Source organism: Natator depressus, chromosome 7 (assembly GCF_965152275.1).
Source record: "Natator depressus isolate rNatDep1 chromosome 7, rNatDep2.hap1, whole genome shotgun sequence".
In the NCBI taxonomy this organism is placed as follows: Eukaryota; Metazoa; Chordata; order Testudines; family Cheloniidae; genus Natator; species Natator depressus.
Genome location: NC_134240.1, coordinates 84,491,494 through 84,505,617, shown reverse-complemented (window position 1 = coordinate 84,505,617; position 14,124 = coordinate 84,491,494). Strand labels below are relative to the sequence as shown.

Here is a 14,124-nt window from a genome sequence, read left to right as displayed (position 1 = left end):
CAAAAAAGGCCCAGTAAAATCCTCTGTTAAGTCACACTGTAAAATATATGGATATAGTTCCATTTATTTGTCTCTTACACGTTCCTCTATTAACTTCACCGGTAATTCTCAGTTAAACTTTCAACCTTTTATCTTCAATGTGCATATTTGACTAAACCCTAACCATACAAGAAAGCCAGTCCTTGGAGATTCTTTCATTTCTGGCACATCTGATAGGCTGTGTCTTTCACAACAGATAGTCAGTACAGTTCTCCTTCTACCCTCAGATACTATTAAACTCTGTCCTGCTGGTTTGGATGGGATCACCATTTTAAAACCCAGTTTAGGACTATAACAGAATTTAAAAGAGAACTGGATAAATTCATGGAGGTTAAGTCCATTAATGGCTATTAGCCAGGATGGGTAAGGAATGGTGTCCCTAGCCTCTGTTTGTCAGAGGGTGGAGATGGATGGCAGAAGAGAGATCACCAGATCATTACCTGTTAGGTTCACTCCCTCTGGGGCACCTGGCATTGGCCACTGTCAGTAGACAGGATACTGGGCTGGATGGACCTTTGGTCTGACCCAGTATGGCCATTCTTATGTTCTTACGTTAACAAAGTGTGGTCTACCCTTTTGTTCTAGCACCAGTTGACTGCATTTCATTAAAATGGGTATTGAACTCTTACCCTGTCTATGTCTGCAGAACAACAGAGCTCAACTATTGGTGAGCACCTATGTTTGGCATTAGTCTCTTGAAAAATCCACTTGCTCAAACCTAGAAGGAAGTTTTTCCTAGGCACGGGTAATCAACTTCTGCAGGTTATAAGCTTTCATTTAAAATAACTTGAAACTTTCAGCACATCTGTGGAGAATATCTTCCAAATGTTTTGTGGAAGACAACAAAATATACATGATGAACAAAAATACAAATTAGAAATACCAGCAGTTTTTTTTAGTATGCTCACTCCTTCTCAGAAAACAGCAGCAATGGAAGAGTCTGAACATCCCATCATACAAAATTACATCTCTTTTTGGCAAATGGACTTTGTTCTTGCTTCTACTGAAATTGGTGTTAAAGCTCCCAATAACTTGAGTGGGATCAGAATAGGCCTCGTGGTGGTAGCATGCATTGGTTTCCCATGTTTATATCTAACCTCTGACAAATAATAGTAGATTAAGTAGGTTTTTAAAAATAGTTATGTTCTTTACTCAAAGCAAAACTCAAGTGAGAAAAGGATACAAAAATATTGTATCTATAAGATTTGTATTTCTGAGGAGATTTAACTTAAAACTAGATTTTATGGGGATGCTTTTAGCCCATTCACAAACTTTTAATTTATAAGGATCTTTCCCAGCCTTTAATATTAAATAAAAGCCAACTTTAAAAGTGTCAATTCATAATACTCATAACAATTAAAATCTATCTCCAAATATACCCCACACAGTATGTCGTGTTTGTTAATCCTTTCTCTGTAAATACTTCACATTTATCTGGATGTCGGTAGCTGGTTTATAATGAGCTCTGCTAAAGATAAATGCAAAGACAGAGTCAATAAATAACATGAGTGGGATATACCATTGTGGGATACAACAACCATGACAATAATCCAAGAAAATGCTTGCAAAAAAATTTACTGGCTTTTAACTCAAGCTTCCTTTGCGTTCAGAGAGAACTAGAGGCTGTTTATTTGTCTTCAACATAATCAGCGCTGTGTGGGTGGTTTTGGGTAGAGTTTGACATAAGTTTGTGTATGTATATGTGTATATATATATGTGTGTGTGTGTGTATAAAAATATTTCTTTAATGAAAAGAAAACAGCCTGATGTACTGTGATAATGTATTGCTAATATCTGTGCAAAGTGGATGCATTGATAAATGCTTCTGCTGATTTGTGGAGGTTTACCTCACTTCACATTCTTAACTCCAAGTCTTCAAAATATGACCTACTGCTACAGGTTATATTTGATCAGTAGAGCTGAGCTTAATTGGAAATTGTATATTTGCTGATCAATATGATGACTTTTTTCCTCTTATGGTTTCCAAGTCAGATATTTGTCAAAGTTTCATCTAAATTATTAGGCGAACTAATCTCCAATCTGCTGTCAAGTAGAATGGTGACTTCTTTCAAATATAACTGAACAAGAGACAGCTGTAGGTGGTGGGTCTGAACCTTCAACTCAATATCAACTCTTGCTGGAATTTATACCTAGGCTTCTTAGCAGTGTACAGTTTCAGCAAATAGCTAGTTGCTGAAAATCGTTCTTGATTTTTGCAAGTCTAACAGATCAGTTGATTTTGCTGTTTCGGGAACTTATCTTGTTGGTTAACCAATTTTCTTTCCTTTATCTTGAATATGATGGGATCTTCGCTAGACAGAGGTAACAGATGGGGGCAGTTGTGTAGCTGGACTTTCGTGTGGCGGTGTTTGTTGTTTTTTGTTTCACAATACTGTTGCTAAATTAAGCTTGCATTGTTTCTGCTTCTGTGCTTGCATGATCAGATATGGATTAACCTCAACTGCACTTAAAGTTTTTATATTAATTTTCTTTCCCTCTGTATGTGCGTGTGTATTTTCTAAATGGTTCACCACTATGAAATTCAATATCCAGCCTCTAACACAATTCTATGGATCCTTTTCAGTCTTTAAAGCTTCAGTGGATCAGACACCCAATGGCTTTCAGCTCAGAAGTGAGATCACTTGATAAAATACATGTAGTGTGCTTTTCTAATCAAAAAGTTTCCAGTTATCTTAAAAGTTGCATGCATTCGTGCAGGAATTTTGACTCTAGTAGTTGTCTTTTACAAACAAATGCTTGGGTTATACTAACATTTTAGCAGGTAACTAAATTTTGGGGAAACTGTGATCACTTCAGCTATTAAAACCAAACTGCTCTAAGCTATTGTTAAACTAGACAACTATAATAGAAATAAAACACTTTGGGGTAAAACTCATTATGGCTTCCATTTTATTTCTGCTGTAAAGAGCCTAGATTATACAGCACCATTATTTGCTAGAGGATTTAAACAACACTAAACAAAAAGACAGGTTTCAGAGTAACAGCCTTGTTAGTCTGTATTCACAAAAAGAAAAGGAGTACTTGTGGCACCTTAAAGACTAACCAATTTATTTGTTTGTTTTTTTTTTCCACAGTATGCATCCGATGAAGTGAGCTGTAGCTCACGAAAGCTTATGCTCAAATAAATTGGTTAGTCTCTAAGGTGCCACAAGTACTCCTTTTCTTTTTACTAAACAAAAAGCACATCATATGTTGTTTCTATCTCTCTACTAGACTAAAGATGCTACGTATATTGGCCAGTTCCATTTTGTGCTTTATTTGAAACAAAAACCACTACGTCTGATAGATTTGAAGTCTGGAAAAGGTCCATTGAATGGTAATAGGAGGGATATGTTCATAAAAAAAGCTTGTTGTTGGCAATGATATAAATGATCCTCTTTGTTAAGTGTTTAATTGATTCTTTTATTTTCTTTCTTTGGGGGGTGTGGGTTGGATCTATAAAATAGAAGTTATCCCAAGAACGAGAGAAGTTTGCTGATGAAGACAGTATATTTTATACACTTGGAGAATGTGGACTCATCTCTTTTTCTGACTACATCTTCCTCACTACAGTTCTCTCCAGTAAGTACAGTCTATTTTTCTGTAATCTGTTATCACTGAATTCCTTTTTTTTTTAAATGCTTACCACTGATGCAATTCTTCTGTTATGACATGTACATTGGATAGTTTTTCGTAAAAGGGATTCTGTTGACTACTTGAATGAATAATTGGTAATGAATTCAACTTTTTCAGAGTTAGCCCAAGATTTTGCAGAATGTCCACTAGCAAATTGTGACTTCTTCATATTTATTCATTATTTTAAATTTTTGGGCCTAACTTTATGAATATTGATTATTTTTGGCTTGCTGTTCAAAATTAAAAATTCTAGCCGAGTTCCTTATTTGTGATTGACCATATTAGTCTAGATCAACATAACTCTTGTATTTTCAGGTTTATGTCCAAATAGGTGCACAACACAACTTTGCAGTTCATTTTTTGTAATTATTAGAATGTGCAAGCTTAAAATTCACTTTCCTGGTGCATTTGTTCTAGTAAATGCAGTCATGTGAATGCTAGTGGATAGAGAACCCAGAAGGCGTGTAAACGCAGCTGAAATGAATTGTCCAAAGATTTAAACAAATATTGCAGTAACCTTTTTTTATATTATTCACCCTGCTCCAAACTCAGTCTATGACATCTTGTAATCTGCTCAAAGAACGTCCTCTGGGTTCTAAATAACAAAAGCTAAAATAAAAGCCTGTCTGTTATTTCTATTGGTAAGAAATACACAAATAATAGCCACTGTTAATACAGGACAATATTTCTGTCCTCTTATAGCTGTGGAGCAAAAAATAATGGACCTTGTTTCCAGAGCTGTACTGATCTGTTTTGGTGATGTTGGTGCATAAAAGGGGGAAGTAAAGAGAAATTCTGTGTTAATTTTCAGTTCTGTTCGAAAAACACAAGGAAGAAAATTATTATTTGCCTAATGAAATGAGACAGAATTTATTTTCAGACTTCCAAGAGAGGTGATTATAAACACTACAGAATAAAACTGTGCCTCTTTAATCCTTGTATTTGCCTAATATGTGATGAGCTGAGAACAAAAAATAGTTGTTTAGTTCAAACTTTATTCTAAACACATTTTTAAAAACTGTTTTGTTCCAATCAGTCAATGAACGTTGTCATGGTGGAGGGAAGACTATACAAATGTGTGTAATGCGTAGAGCCTTTGGAACAGTACAGCATAACTTTTACGTTACATTCTGAAACATTGCTCTTACAAAGTGAAAATGGTGGCTATTAAATTAGTAAATTAAATATTCTCTTTCCAGAGTATAAATTCTACAGGTAATTCAAGATCTATTTTGTTGCCAAACTGACTTAAGAAACTGTTTGACCATAGTGCCTATAAAGATGACCATCAGTAAATAACATTAGCTTGAGCCAAGGACTGGTCTGTGCAGTTTTCATGTACTTGTCTTTGACTGAAGTTCAGTCCTGACTTTATCATTCTTGCCATTCCTGTTGTGGATGAACAGAAGACTAGGATGAGGTCACCAAAATTCTATTGACTTCATACTTCAGCAAGGATTTCAACTCTAGTCTTCACAGGTGAAAAGCTGATACAATTAACACATTACATCTTGGAATACAGTCTGGTGTCATTCAAAAAAATTCTGGGAGGGGCAAATTTGTGTCCAACATATAGAATATTATATGGGATTATATTGTATCCTGCAAAATCTGGGGGAGCAAAAAGTTGAAGACATAGTGGAACAATTCTATGATCTATGGACTAGTTGAGGCACAGCGGCGGGGAAAACCAAGATTGGGGGAGAGCTGCCCCCCTTGCTTCATAGCACATGATGCTCCCAAATAGAATACTTACAAACAGGTAGAAGTTCCTTGGATCATGTATGCTCCATGCGTCCTTTCCTAACTATGTGATTTGTGGACAATCAGACATTTGGGAGGTCTCATGAGAGTTCCCTGTGACTGCTTCAATGAAAGTAGCTTAGGAAAAAGGCAGTGGCATAGCAAACTCTTCCAGTTTTACGTTTCTTTCTCTTTGTGATAAATCCTGCAAATGAACATGCCCACCAATCTTTGGGATGGTAGAAGGAGGCACGATGACAACCAGTGGGTCTGATGATGAACATTTTGAGGGAAGGGAAAGGATTTCCCCTCTCCCTTATTATTGGTCTTTTAGGTATATTCACAGGCTCTTTTATGAGTTACTTGGTAATGGGCAGCAGAGTTCGTAGAAAAGAAGAAAACGGAAGCTTTGCAAAAATGTGTTCTGGGAGGCTTATGGTAACACAAGGTATGTTTTTTGCCTACATTGAGTTAAGTTTAAAAAAAAAAAAAAAAGTATCCCGAGGAACCACAAGCTGCCAAGATTTTTAGCACTTAGTTCCTTTGAAAGAGATCATAGAATTTTTTTTTTAAACAAACCAGGAACCCTGTGGCAAGTTAGAAAACTTAGTGTTATGTCAGTTTCTGTATCCTCTATGTTTAGGGCCCTCCCAAATTTGCAGCCATGAAAAATGTGTCATGGACTGTGAAATCTGGTCTTTTGTGTGCTTTTACCCTATACTATACAGATTTCACAGGGAAGACCAGCATTTCTCAAACTGGGGGTCCTGACCCAAAAGGGAGTTGTGGGGGGTCACAGTATTGCCATCCTTACTTCAGTGCTGCCTTCAGAGCTGGGTGGCCAGAGAGTGGCAGCTATTCGCGGGGTGCCCAGCTCTGAAGACGATGCCCCGCCAGCAGCAGTGCAGAAGTAAGGGTGGCAATACCATATCATGCCACCCTTTCATCTGCGCTGCTATCTTCAGAGCTTGGTGGCTGGAGAGTGGCAGCTACTGACTGAAGGCCCAGCTCTGCAGGCAGCAGCACAGAAGTAGGGACGCAATACCATACCATGCCACCCTTACTTTGGTGCCGCTGCTGGCGATGGCTCTACCTTCAGAGCTGGGCTCCCAGCCAGCAGCTGCTGCTCTCCAGCTGCCCTGCTCTGAAGGCAGCACAGTACAGAAGTAAGGGTAACAGTAACACAACCCCCCCTATAATAATCTTGCAATCCCCCAACTCCTTGTTGGGTCAGGACCCCGATAATTACAACATTCTAAAGTTTCAGATTTAAATAGCTGAAATCATGAAATTTACAATTTTTAAAATCCTGTGACCATAAAATTGACCAAAATGGACTGTGAATTTGGCATGGCCCTATTTGTGTCTTGATAATTTGCATTGTACCTCAGTAACCTAACTAGGTCTTGACATGCGCTCTCTAATTAAGCAAACAAAATAGAACAAAAATATGGAATATAATTTTAAATTCTTCGTCTCATTAAAGTCTCATTTACAGTAAGTCACAACATGATTTAGAGTTCAATTTGTCTTATGTAGGGAATTCTTTTGAAGTTACAATTAAGTAAAGTAAAAAGACTACTAAATACTAAAACTTTGCCATTGCTGCTTTCTGCAATGGATTTTTACTAATATAACCAGCGGAATAAAACCATGAAATCCAGTCTAAATAGTATCGGGGGGAGCCCGTCACTGCTGTACTTAAAACTGTTATTGGGGTTAGATCATCTAGGTTCTATCACTTTGTTCAACTCATCCCTGACCATTAGTGAGAATCTTCAAAAACTAATTGAAGTGGAAGAAAATTAAGGTACTTTGTACTATTATCTGCCTCTTCAGACTGGCAGCTTGACCCCTCTGACATTCAAACATCACCCTGTCCCCATCCTAACCACTCAAACTCTACTTGCTGTGATTTTTTTTATTTTGACCTAATGGGTATCTTTCACAATTCCTGAATTCCATTTATGAAGAGTATGGCTAATAGGCCACAGTAAGTGGATTCAAGTATTCTTTCTGTATTGCTGCAGTGCACGTCAGTTGGCTTCAGTTAAAGTGCAGTTAATTTGCATGTTACCAGCGGAGATAGCTGTTTGCATACGGCATAGAAGATGAAGTCTGTCACCATATTTTATTTACAAGTCATTTCTTGCTCTAGCACTGTCTTTTCTCATAATTTGCTCTGTGCTTCTGTGAAAATATATTTTTCAGAGGTAATAAAGTAACATTAAAATGCATCAGAAATTCAGTCTCGTATTCAAAGGCAATAACAGCAAAATGGCTTTGAGGACACTGCACCATTTTTGTTGCTTCAGCTGCTCCCCGAAGCAGAGGAATTTGAATCTTATCAGCAAAACTTGAATTTCAGTGCAGAGGTACAAGGACAAGCAGAATTAGATGTGCTTTAACTTCACTCCTTTAAAATGTCAGGTAAAAGTGGGAAAGCTAAAAGTTCACTTCCACCACTAAGAGAAATTTTGCTTTTTGACAGCTGATATTTTGGAACAGTTTTTTTTTTTTTTGGGGGGGGGGGGGAGAAGCAATATTGAAACCAACCAACCAACAGAAAACTAATTGTCATTTGAGAGCAAAATAAAATGTGGCAAGTTGACAGCACATGCTAATGTAAAGCCATTAAACAGGTTTGGACACTTGAAAGAGAAAGATAGTGTTTCCCTAAGCAATTTTTTAATGAATTTACTGCTCATGAAAGGAAGGATTAATAGCATTGGTTAACAGCAGGTGCTGAACAAGCTTCCACCCTCCTTACCATTGCCAGTGTACTTCGTCTGACTTACATCACCTTGTTCCAGTTCTAGATCTCTCCTTTCTAGAGCAAAGAATGCCAAGCTGTGTTGTGTTTCTCATGATGTGAGTAAAACGAGACTAATAGAGTGAGAGAACCTCATTTATCTTCTTTTATGATCATCAGTAGAATTTCAATCACTTTTGACAAAAGTCTTGCAATGGCCATGGTGCCTCTTGGACTCACCTAGCCTAGTGTTCATTGCGTTTTCCAGTTTAGAAAATACGTCATTAACTATTCAGTTCTGGAATTCGATTTTAAGTGCAATTTTAGCACTGTACACTTATTTAGAACTCAAATTCAGAAAGAGTTGTTCTGTGAGTAGACTTGATTACACCAGTCACTTATTCTGATCACTGATAGCAATGAGCGTGCTGGTGATAACAATGAGTGTGCTGATGAATGCTCTCTGACGCTAATATCTGAAATGTCCTTCCCTGCCATTAACTTAACAACAAATCTGCTATTCTGGCACTGCTGCTTTGGGACCTGTAAAGCAACACCATTTGTAAAAATGCAATAAAAAATACTGAGCACCCTCTCAGATTAACCATGAATAAGGATAAGATTATGTCACAGCAGTCACGGAAGTCACAGATTCCATGACTTCCAGAGACCTCCATGACATTTTCCACTTCAGCCCCTGGGTGGCGGGGCTGGAGCTATCAGGCAGCAGGGGACCTGGAGTTGCAAGCTGCCGTAGGCGACAGGGGACCCTGCAGCTCTCAGCTATCGCAGGCAGCAGGGGACCCCGTAGCTCTCAACTGCCTTGGACAGTAGGAAACCCCTGGGGCTCTCAGTTGCTGCGGGCGGCAGATGTCCCCCACAGCTCTCAGCCACATCAGGTGGTGGGGGGACCCACAGCTCCCAGTCACCACAGGTGGCAGGGCCTCCTGCAGCTCCCAGCCACTGCGGGTAGCGGGAGGACCTGGAGCACCAAGCCAGGGCAGGGGGACTCCAGAGCTCTCAGCCGCCCTCCCCCCCACTCTGCAGGCTTCAGGCTCTCATCCCTCTCTCAGCCCCATTTTGTCTGTTGTTGTTGTTCTTAAAAGTCAGGGCCAGGTCACTGGCTTTTATTAATTTTTGTTTATTGCCCATGACCTGTCCCTGACTTTTACTAAAAATAGCCGTGACAAAATCTTAACCATGAACATTTTTTTTTTACAAGGCTCTTGGACAAAATAACCCAGCTGTAGGTAAATAGTGTACACAATATATTTTTTTGTTGTTGCAGTGTTTGGAAGCTTGACTTTCAATTTACCTATCCTATAAGTGTGCGTGCGTGTGTGTGTGTGTGTATATATATATACACAGTTGCTATATATATACACACACACATATATATATACACACACACATATATATAAAGGTGCGTCATATATATATGTATGTGTGTGTATGTGTGTATATGTATGTATATATGTATATATGTGTATGTATGTATATATATGTATATAAAGGTGCGTCACATATTTGAACTATATTATCTGCCTCTGTAAGCTCCATGGGGCTGAGACTGTCCCTTCTTTTTTGGGCTGAACTGAATATGCTGGTATTCATATAATGAAGAATACACATTGTTGAGAGAGGTTGTGGGGCTTATGAGCCATATGTCCCCTGAAATAAGCACTCATGTTTGTAGCACAGTGATCGCTGCAATGTGTCCATCTTCTGTTTCAGAAGGAGCACTTATTGCTGTTACTGACAGGAGGCACAGTGCTGATTCTCATATATGCCAAGGACAGGCAAGTTGCTTGCTGGTATCACAGCACATAAGGAAAGAGAATGAATGTGGGTCAGTGGCAGTAATAGTCCAGAACTGTGAAGTTGTTAGAAAGTCATCCTTTATCAGGTACCCCGGGGGATTCCAGGCTTTTAGAGTTGTAATTTAACCGGCATTATTTCCAGACTCTTGTTTGGGCAGTTGGACAGAGCATTTAAAGTAGAAGTTTTTGTTTCCCACCGTCCTAGAAGGTTATCCTGTAACTGATGTGATGTTGCTGAAAGATAAGGGTTGCATTTTAATCCTAGACATTATTAGGTTGTCCATTTTCAGGTTTGAGGAGGTAAGTTTGACATTAATTGTCATTAGAGCCAAAATACGTAAGTAATTACCATTAAAATCACACTATTTCTCTGGTTCACTAACTTGCAAGCAAAATGGAAACGTGAATCCGCAAATGAAACTTTTTTGAATTTTTCCTTGATAGATTAAATAGAAATCATTTAAAAACCCACCATCATCCTTCTCCACACTACCACTTGACACCCGTGTAGGGGAAAGCACATGGCATATGTCTCATGCTTAACATATAAGATCTCTCACAGATTTGGTACATTTTCCTAATGAATAGATCACATTGGGGCAGGGAACAAACAGAATCTTTCATACCCTGTGTGTCTAATCCATAAACTTGCGTGTAATAGGCTTCCTGTTTGACATTTGCCTCTTTGCACCTAGGAACCTTGTATTCACAAAATTGTTATATACAAATGAGGCATAAGTGTATACTAGCAAGGTAGAATAATATTAAATGGCTTTAGAAATTTCATTTTAAATGAAATCTTCTCAAATGCATTAAGGTCTAACCTGTGTAAATACTATAAATTTCAAGTTATTTATCCCATTTCATAATGGTAGTAACACAATCTATACAAGAAATTATTAGACTTCTGAAGCATGTAAAGGTCTTACCCAAACTATACAGTAATTACCCAGGAATACCCTGCCAGTCATACTGTGTTGATTAACACACAGTGGTGGGATGCTAGGGAATGAGTGCTTATTTTTACTCCTCCACTACTAATTTCCATACTCATCTTTAAACTATAAAACTGCCAAGTATTTACTGTGTCTAGGTGCATGTGTGCATGCACCTTGCAATAGTGACCCTGTCATATACAGCTGGGTCAGGAAAACTTCACTCATGGCCAGTGTTTCGCCCTTAACATCCTAACAGGGTTCAATCAATTCTCTGCTAATTGATGTTTAGCCACCAGGACAGGTAGTGAAGCCCAGAGGATCCCTTCTCCCAGCGTAACTATTCTGGAGATCCGCAGATTAGAAGAGGGGATGGGCATTGGGCCAAAGAGGATCTCTGTCACAGTTTCTCTTATACTCCAGAAAAGCTATTTGAGAAGGTATAGGAATCTCCCAACCCCCCCCCCCCCAACCTGGCAGCTTGGGACCACATTCCCTTCCCATCTTCTTCCTGCCTATCCAAGTTCCTTCCCCTCCACTCCAAAAACAGCAGCTGACTTTCTCTCTATTTTTTTGTCAGCTCACAGGACAACTTGGATTTGTATGTCCTTTTTGAGGCCTTTTGGAAGTTTGTACAGCTCTGGGGGCTGTAATGACTTTCATAGGATGTTCAGCCAGATCATGGGAGAAATGGTCTGGGATGAGGAGCTATGGAACATGGGAGATGGAATTCATGTGCACCAATTTTCCTTCCCATTGGGTGCTCTACAACTACAGTCTTTCCCCTCTAGGTCAGCTTGCTGGAGGGTTAGTATTCACAGCCTTCCACAGACATTGTGTCTCAGAAGTCTCTGGGTACCTTGGGCTTGATAGAAGTCTAAGTGTATATTATATGTTTTTCAAAGTACAGTGTTTTGTTGTTTTTTTTAAATACACCCATGCTGTGCATATTGGGGCTGTGATTTTATTTCAGGCTTCTTGTGAAATGTACAAATGATGTCAATTTGACTCTTCCAATTAAAGTATCTCTACCAATATACTAGATTTCAAGTGTGTCCCATCATAAATATGTGCATGTGTGTTGAGACCGTTCGTTTTCTTGATATTGGAAAGGATAATTTTTTAAAAATTCTAGAGAGACCTACAATAAGAAATTACTGTTTCAGTCTTAGCAAACCCGGCACTGAATTTCAGCTAAACTGTTCATGTTTTCTCTATGAAGTGATTTGAGTGTGTATACATTGGATAAGATCTTTTATTTTTTACCTGTGCTTTTTTCCTCTTTAGTTGGAGGGCAGGCAGCTACTTTTATAAAGCATGTCAATGATAGTGCTTAGTTGGTTTGTTAAACATACCATATGAAAGGTGGCAAGTTCTGTCCTTTTTCTTAGATTAGTGGTTCTCAACCAGGGGTATGTGTACCCCCGTGGGTACTGACAGGTCTTCCAGGGGGTACATCAACTAATCTAGATATTTGCGTAGTTTTACAACAGGCTACCTAAAAATCGCTAACGAAGCCAATACAAACTAAAATTTCATAGACAAGTATTTGTTTGTACTGCTCTTTATACTATACCCTGACATGTAAATACAGTATTTATATTCAAATTGATTTATTTTATAATTATATGGTAAAAATGAGAAAGTATGCAATTTTTCAGTAATAGCGTGCTGTGATAGTTTTGTATTTTTATGTCTGATTTTGTAAGTTTTTAAGTGAGGTGAAATTTGTCAGTACATAAGACAAATCAGACTCTTGAAGGGGGTACAGTGGTCTAGAAAGGTTGAGAGCCACTGTCTTAGATAGTACTTTTTTATCTTGTGATCTCCAGATATCTTTTTTCCTCAAGCAAGTCTCATCAGTCACTCTGCATTTTATAGTTGAAGAAATGCATTTTTAGACCCTCCTGCAGTCCGACATGGTCTGTAAATTCTTAAGTCAGATACTGGTGCCCACTGGATTAAGAAGATCAGGACCACTGGCACTGACAATAAAGAAACCTTATGGGGGGAAACGAGCTGAATCCAATTTTGTTTATTTTAAAAAAAAAAAAAGAAAGAAAGGTAAAATACCTACTGTCAAGGCGAATTCCCCACTCTGGCACAGAAGATGGGGGTCCGCAAGGATTCGAAAAATTAATACTGACCACTCCAGGCTGGTATTAAACTCCCAAGGTTACAACTTTTCTCTGACCTTGGATTGGTAGATGCTGCCACCACCCAAGTGCAGAACCCCTTTGAGAGCCCAGGAAGGTGCACTTGGGAATTCCTTCCAGTGGGGTACCCTCAAGCCCTTTCACACACACCCCTCCAGGGAAGAGCTGAGAAATGGGGGGGGAAGGAACTCAGCTGTTGCCACCAGCTAATTAAACAACATGCGCACAAACCTCTTAAGACACAAAAATCTAATCCTGTTCTTAAAAATGGTAAATTTTATTAATAATAAAAAAGAAAGAGAATACATCTGGGAACTCAGGCTATTGTTAGATTTTAAAAGAGCAGCCACAAGGATTAAGCCCCAAGAATACCTTTCTTCCAAGAATACAAGCAAAACAAAAGCACGTGGGGTTAGCACAGAGGAATCCACAAGCCATAACGAAATAAAAGGGATAAACCTAGTCACGTCTTCCTAGACATTTCCTGATCTACTTAAATATCTGGGGTTTTAAACGAGTAGTTTCTAGGTATGATACCAATGATTTGTTTCGTACCTGGCCCAAGCTTCTTACAGCATAACTGTCCGCCTCTCCCCAGGAGAACAACAACAGACAGACAAAAGGGGAGTCTTTGTTTCAATTTGAAAAAGTTCTAGCTTTCCTATTGGCTCTTTCGGCCAGGTGCCCACTCACTTCCTTTTACCTGTGCATAGCAGTGAGACTTTCTCACCTTTTACAGGTAGAACTATTAGAGAACACCTACTAAGAAGGATTTTATAGCTGCTGGCTGGCTGGGTGCCCATAAAAGGGAGCTACCTCCACCCCTTCATTTATCACACCTATGTTGATCCTCTGATTTTGAATGGCCGCTTACACCAACCATTTGCCACAACTTCCTGCCATGTTTGCACAGACACATACCCATGAACCAGGCATGATTGTACTTCAGCTTGCATGGTGCAGTTCATGTTATTTGTTATAATACTAATAATGCTGTTGCTTTATTATGTGTAGTATTTTTGCTCCCAGAAAAGCTGTTCTAA

At 38.8% G+C, this 14,124-nt stretch overlaps 1 protein-coding gene across 6 annotated transcripts in view; it reads left to right on the top strand.

Annotated features, from left to right (window-relative positions):
* The window catches only part of MICU1 (mitochondrial calcium uptake 1), a 214,043-nt gene that overhangs the window by 91,968 nt on the left and 107,951 nt on the right, over positions 1-14,124 (top strand). For 5 of the 6 annotated variants that reach the window (XM_074958976.1, XM_074958975.1, XM_074958974.1 and 2 more), the window contains exon 6: positions 3,507-3,621. The exons of the other annotated variant lie outside the window; for it this stretch is intronic. In XM_074958976.1, the coding sequence (XP_074815077.1) occupies positions 3,507-3,621 (115 nt within the window). The remainder of the gene's footprint in view (positions 1-3,506; positions 3,622-14,124) is intronic. 6 annotated transcript variants of the gene reach the window in all.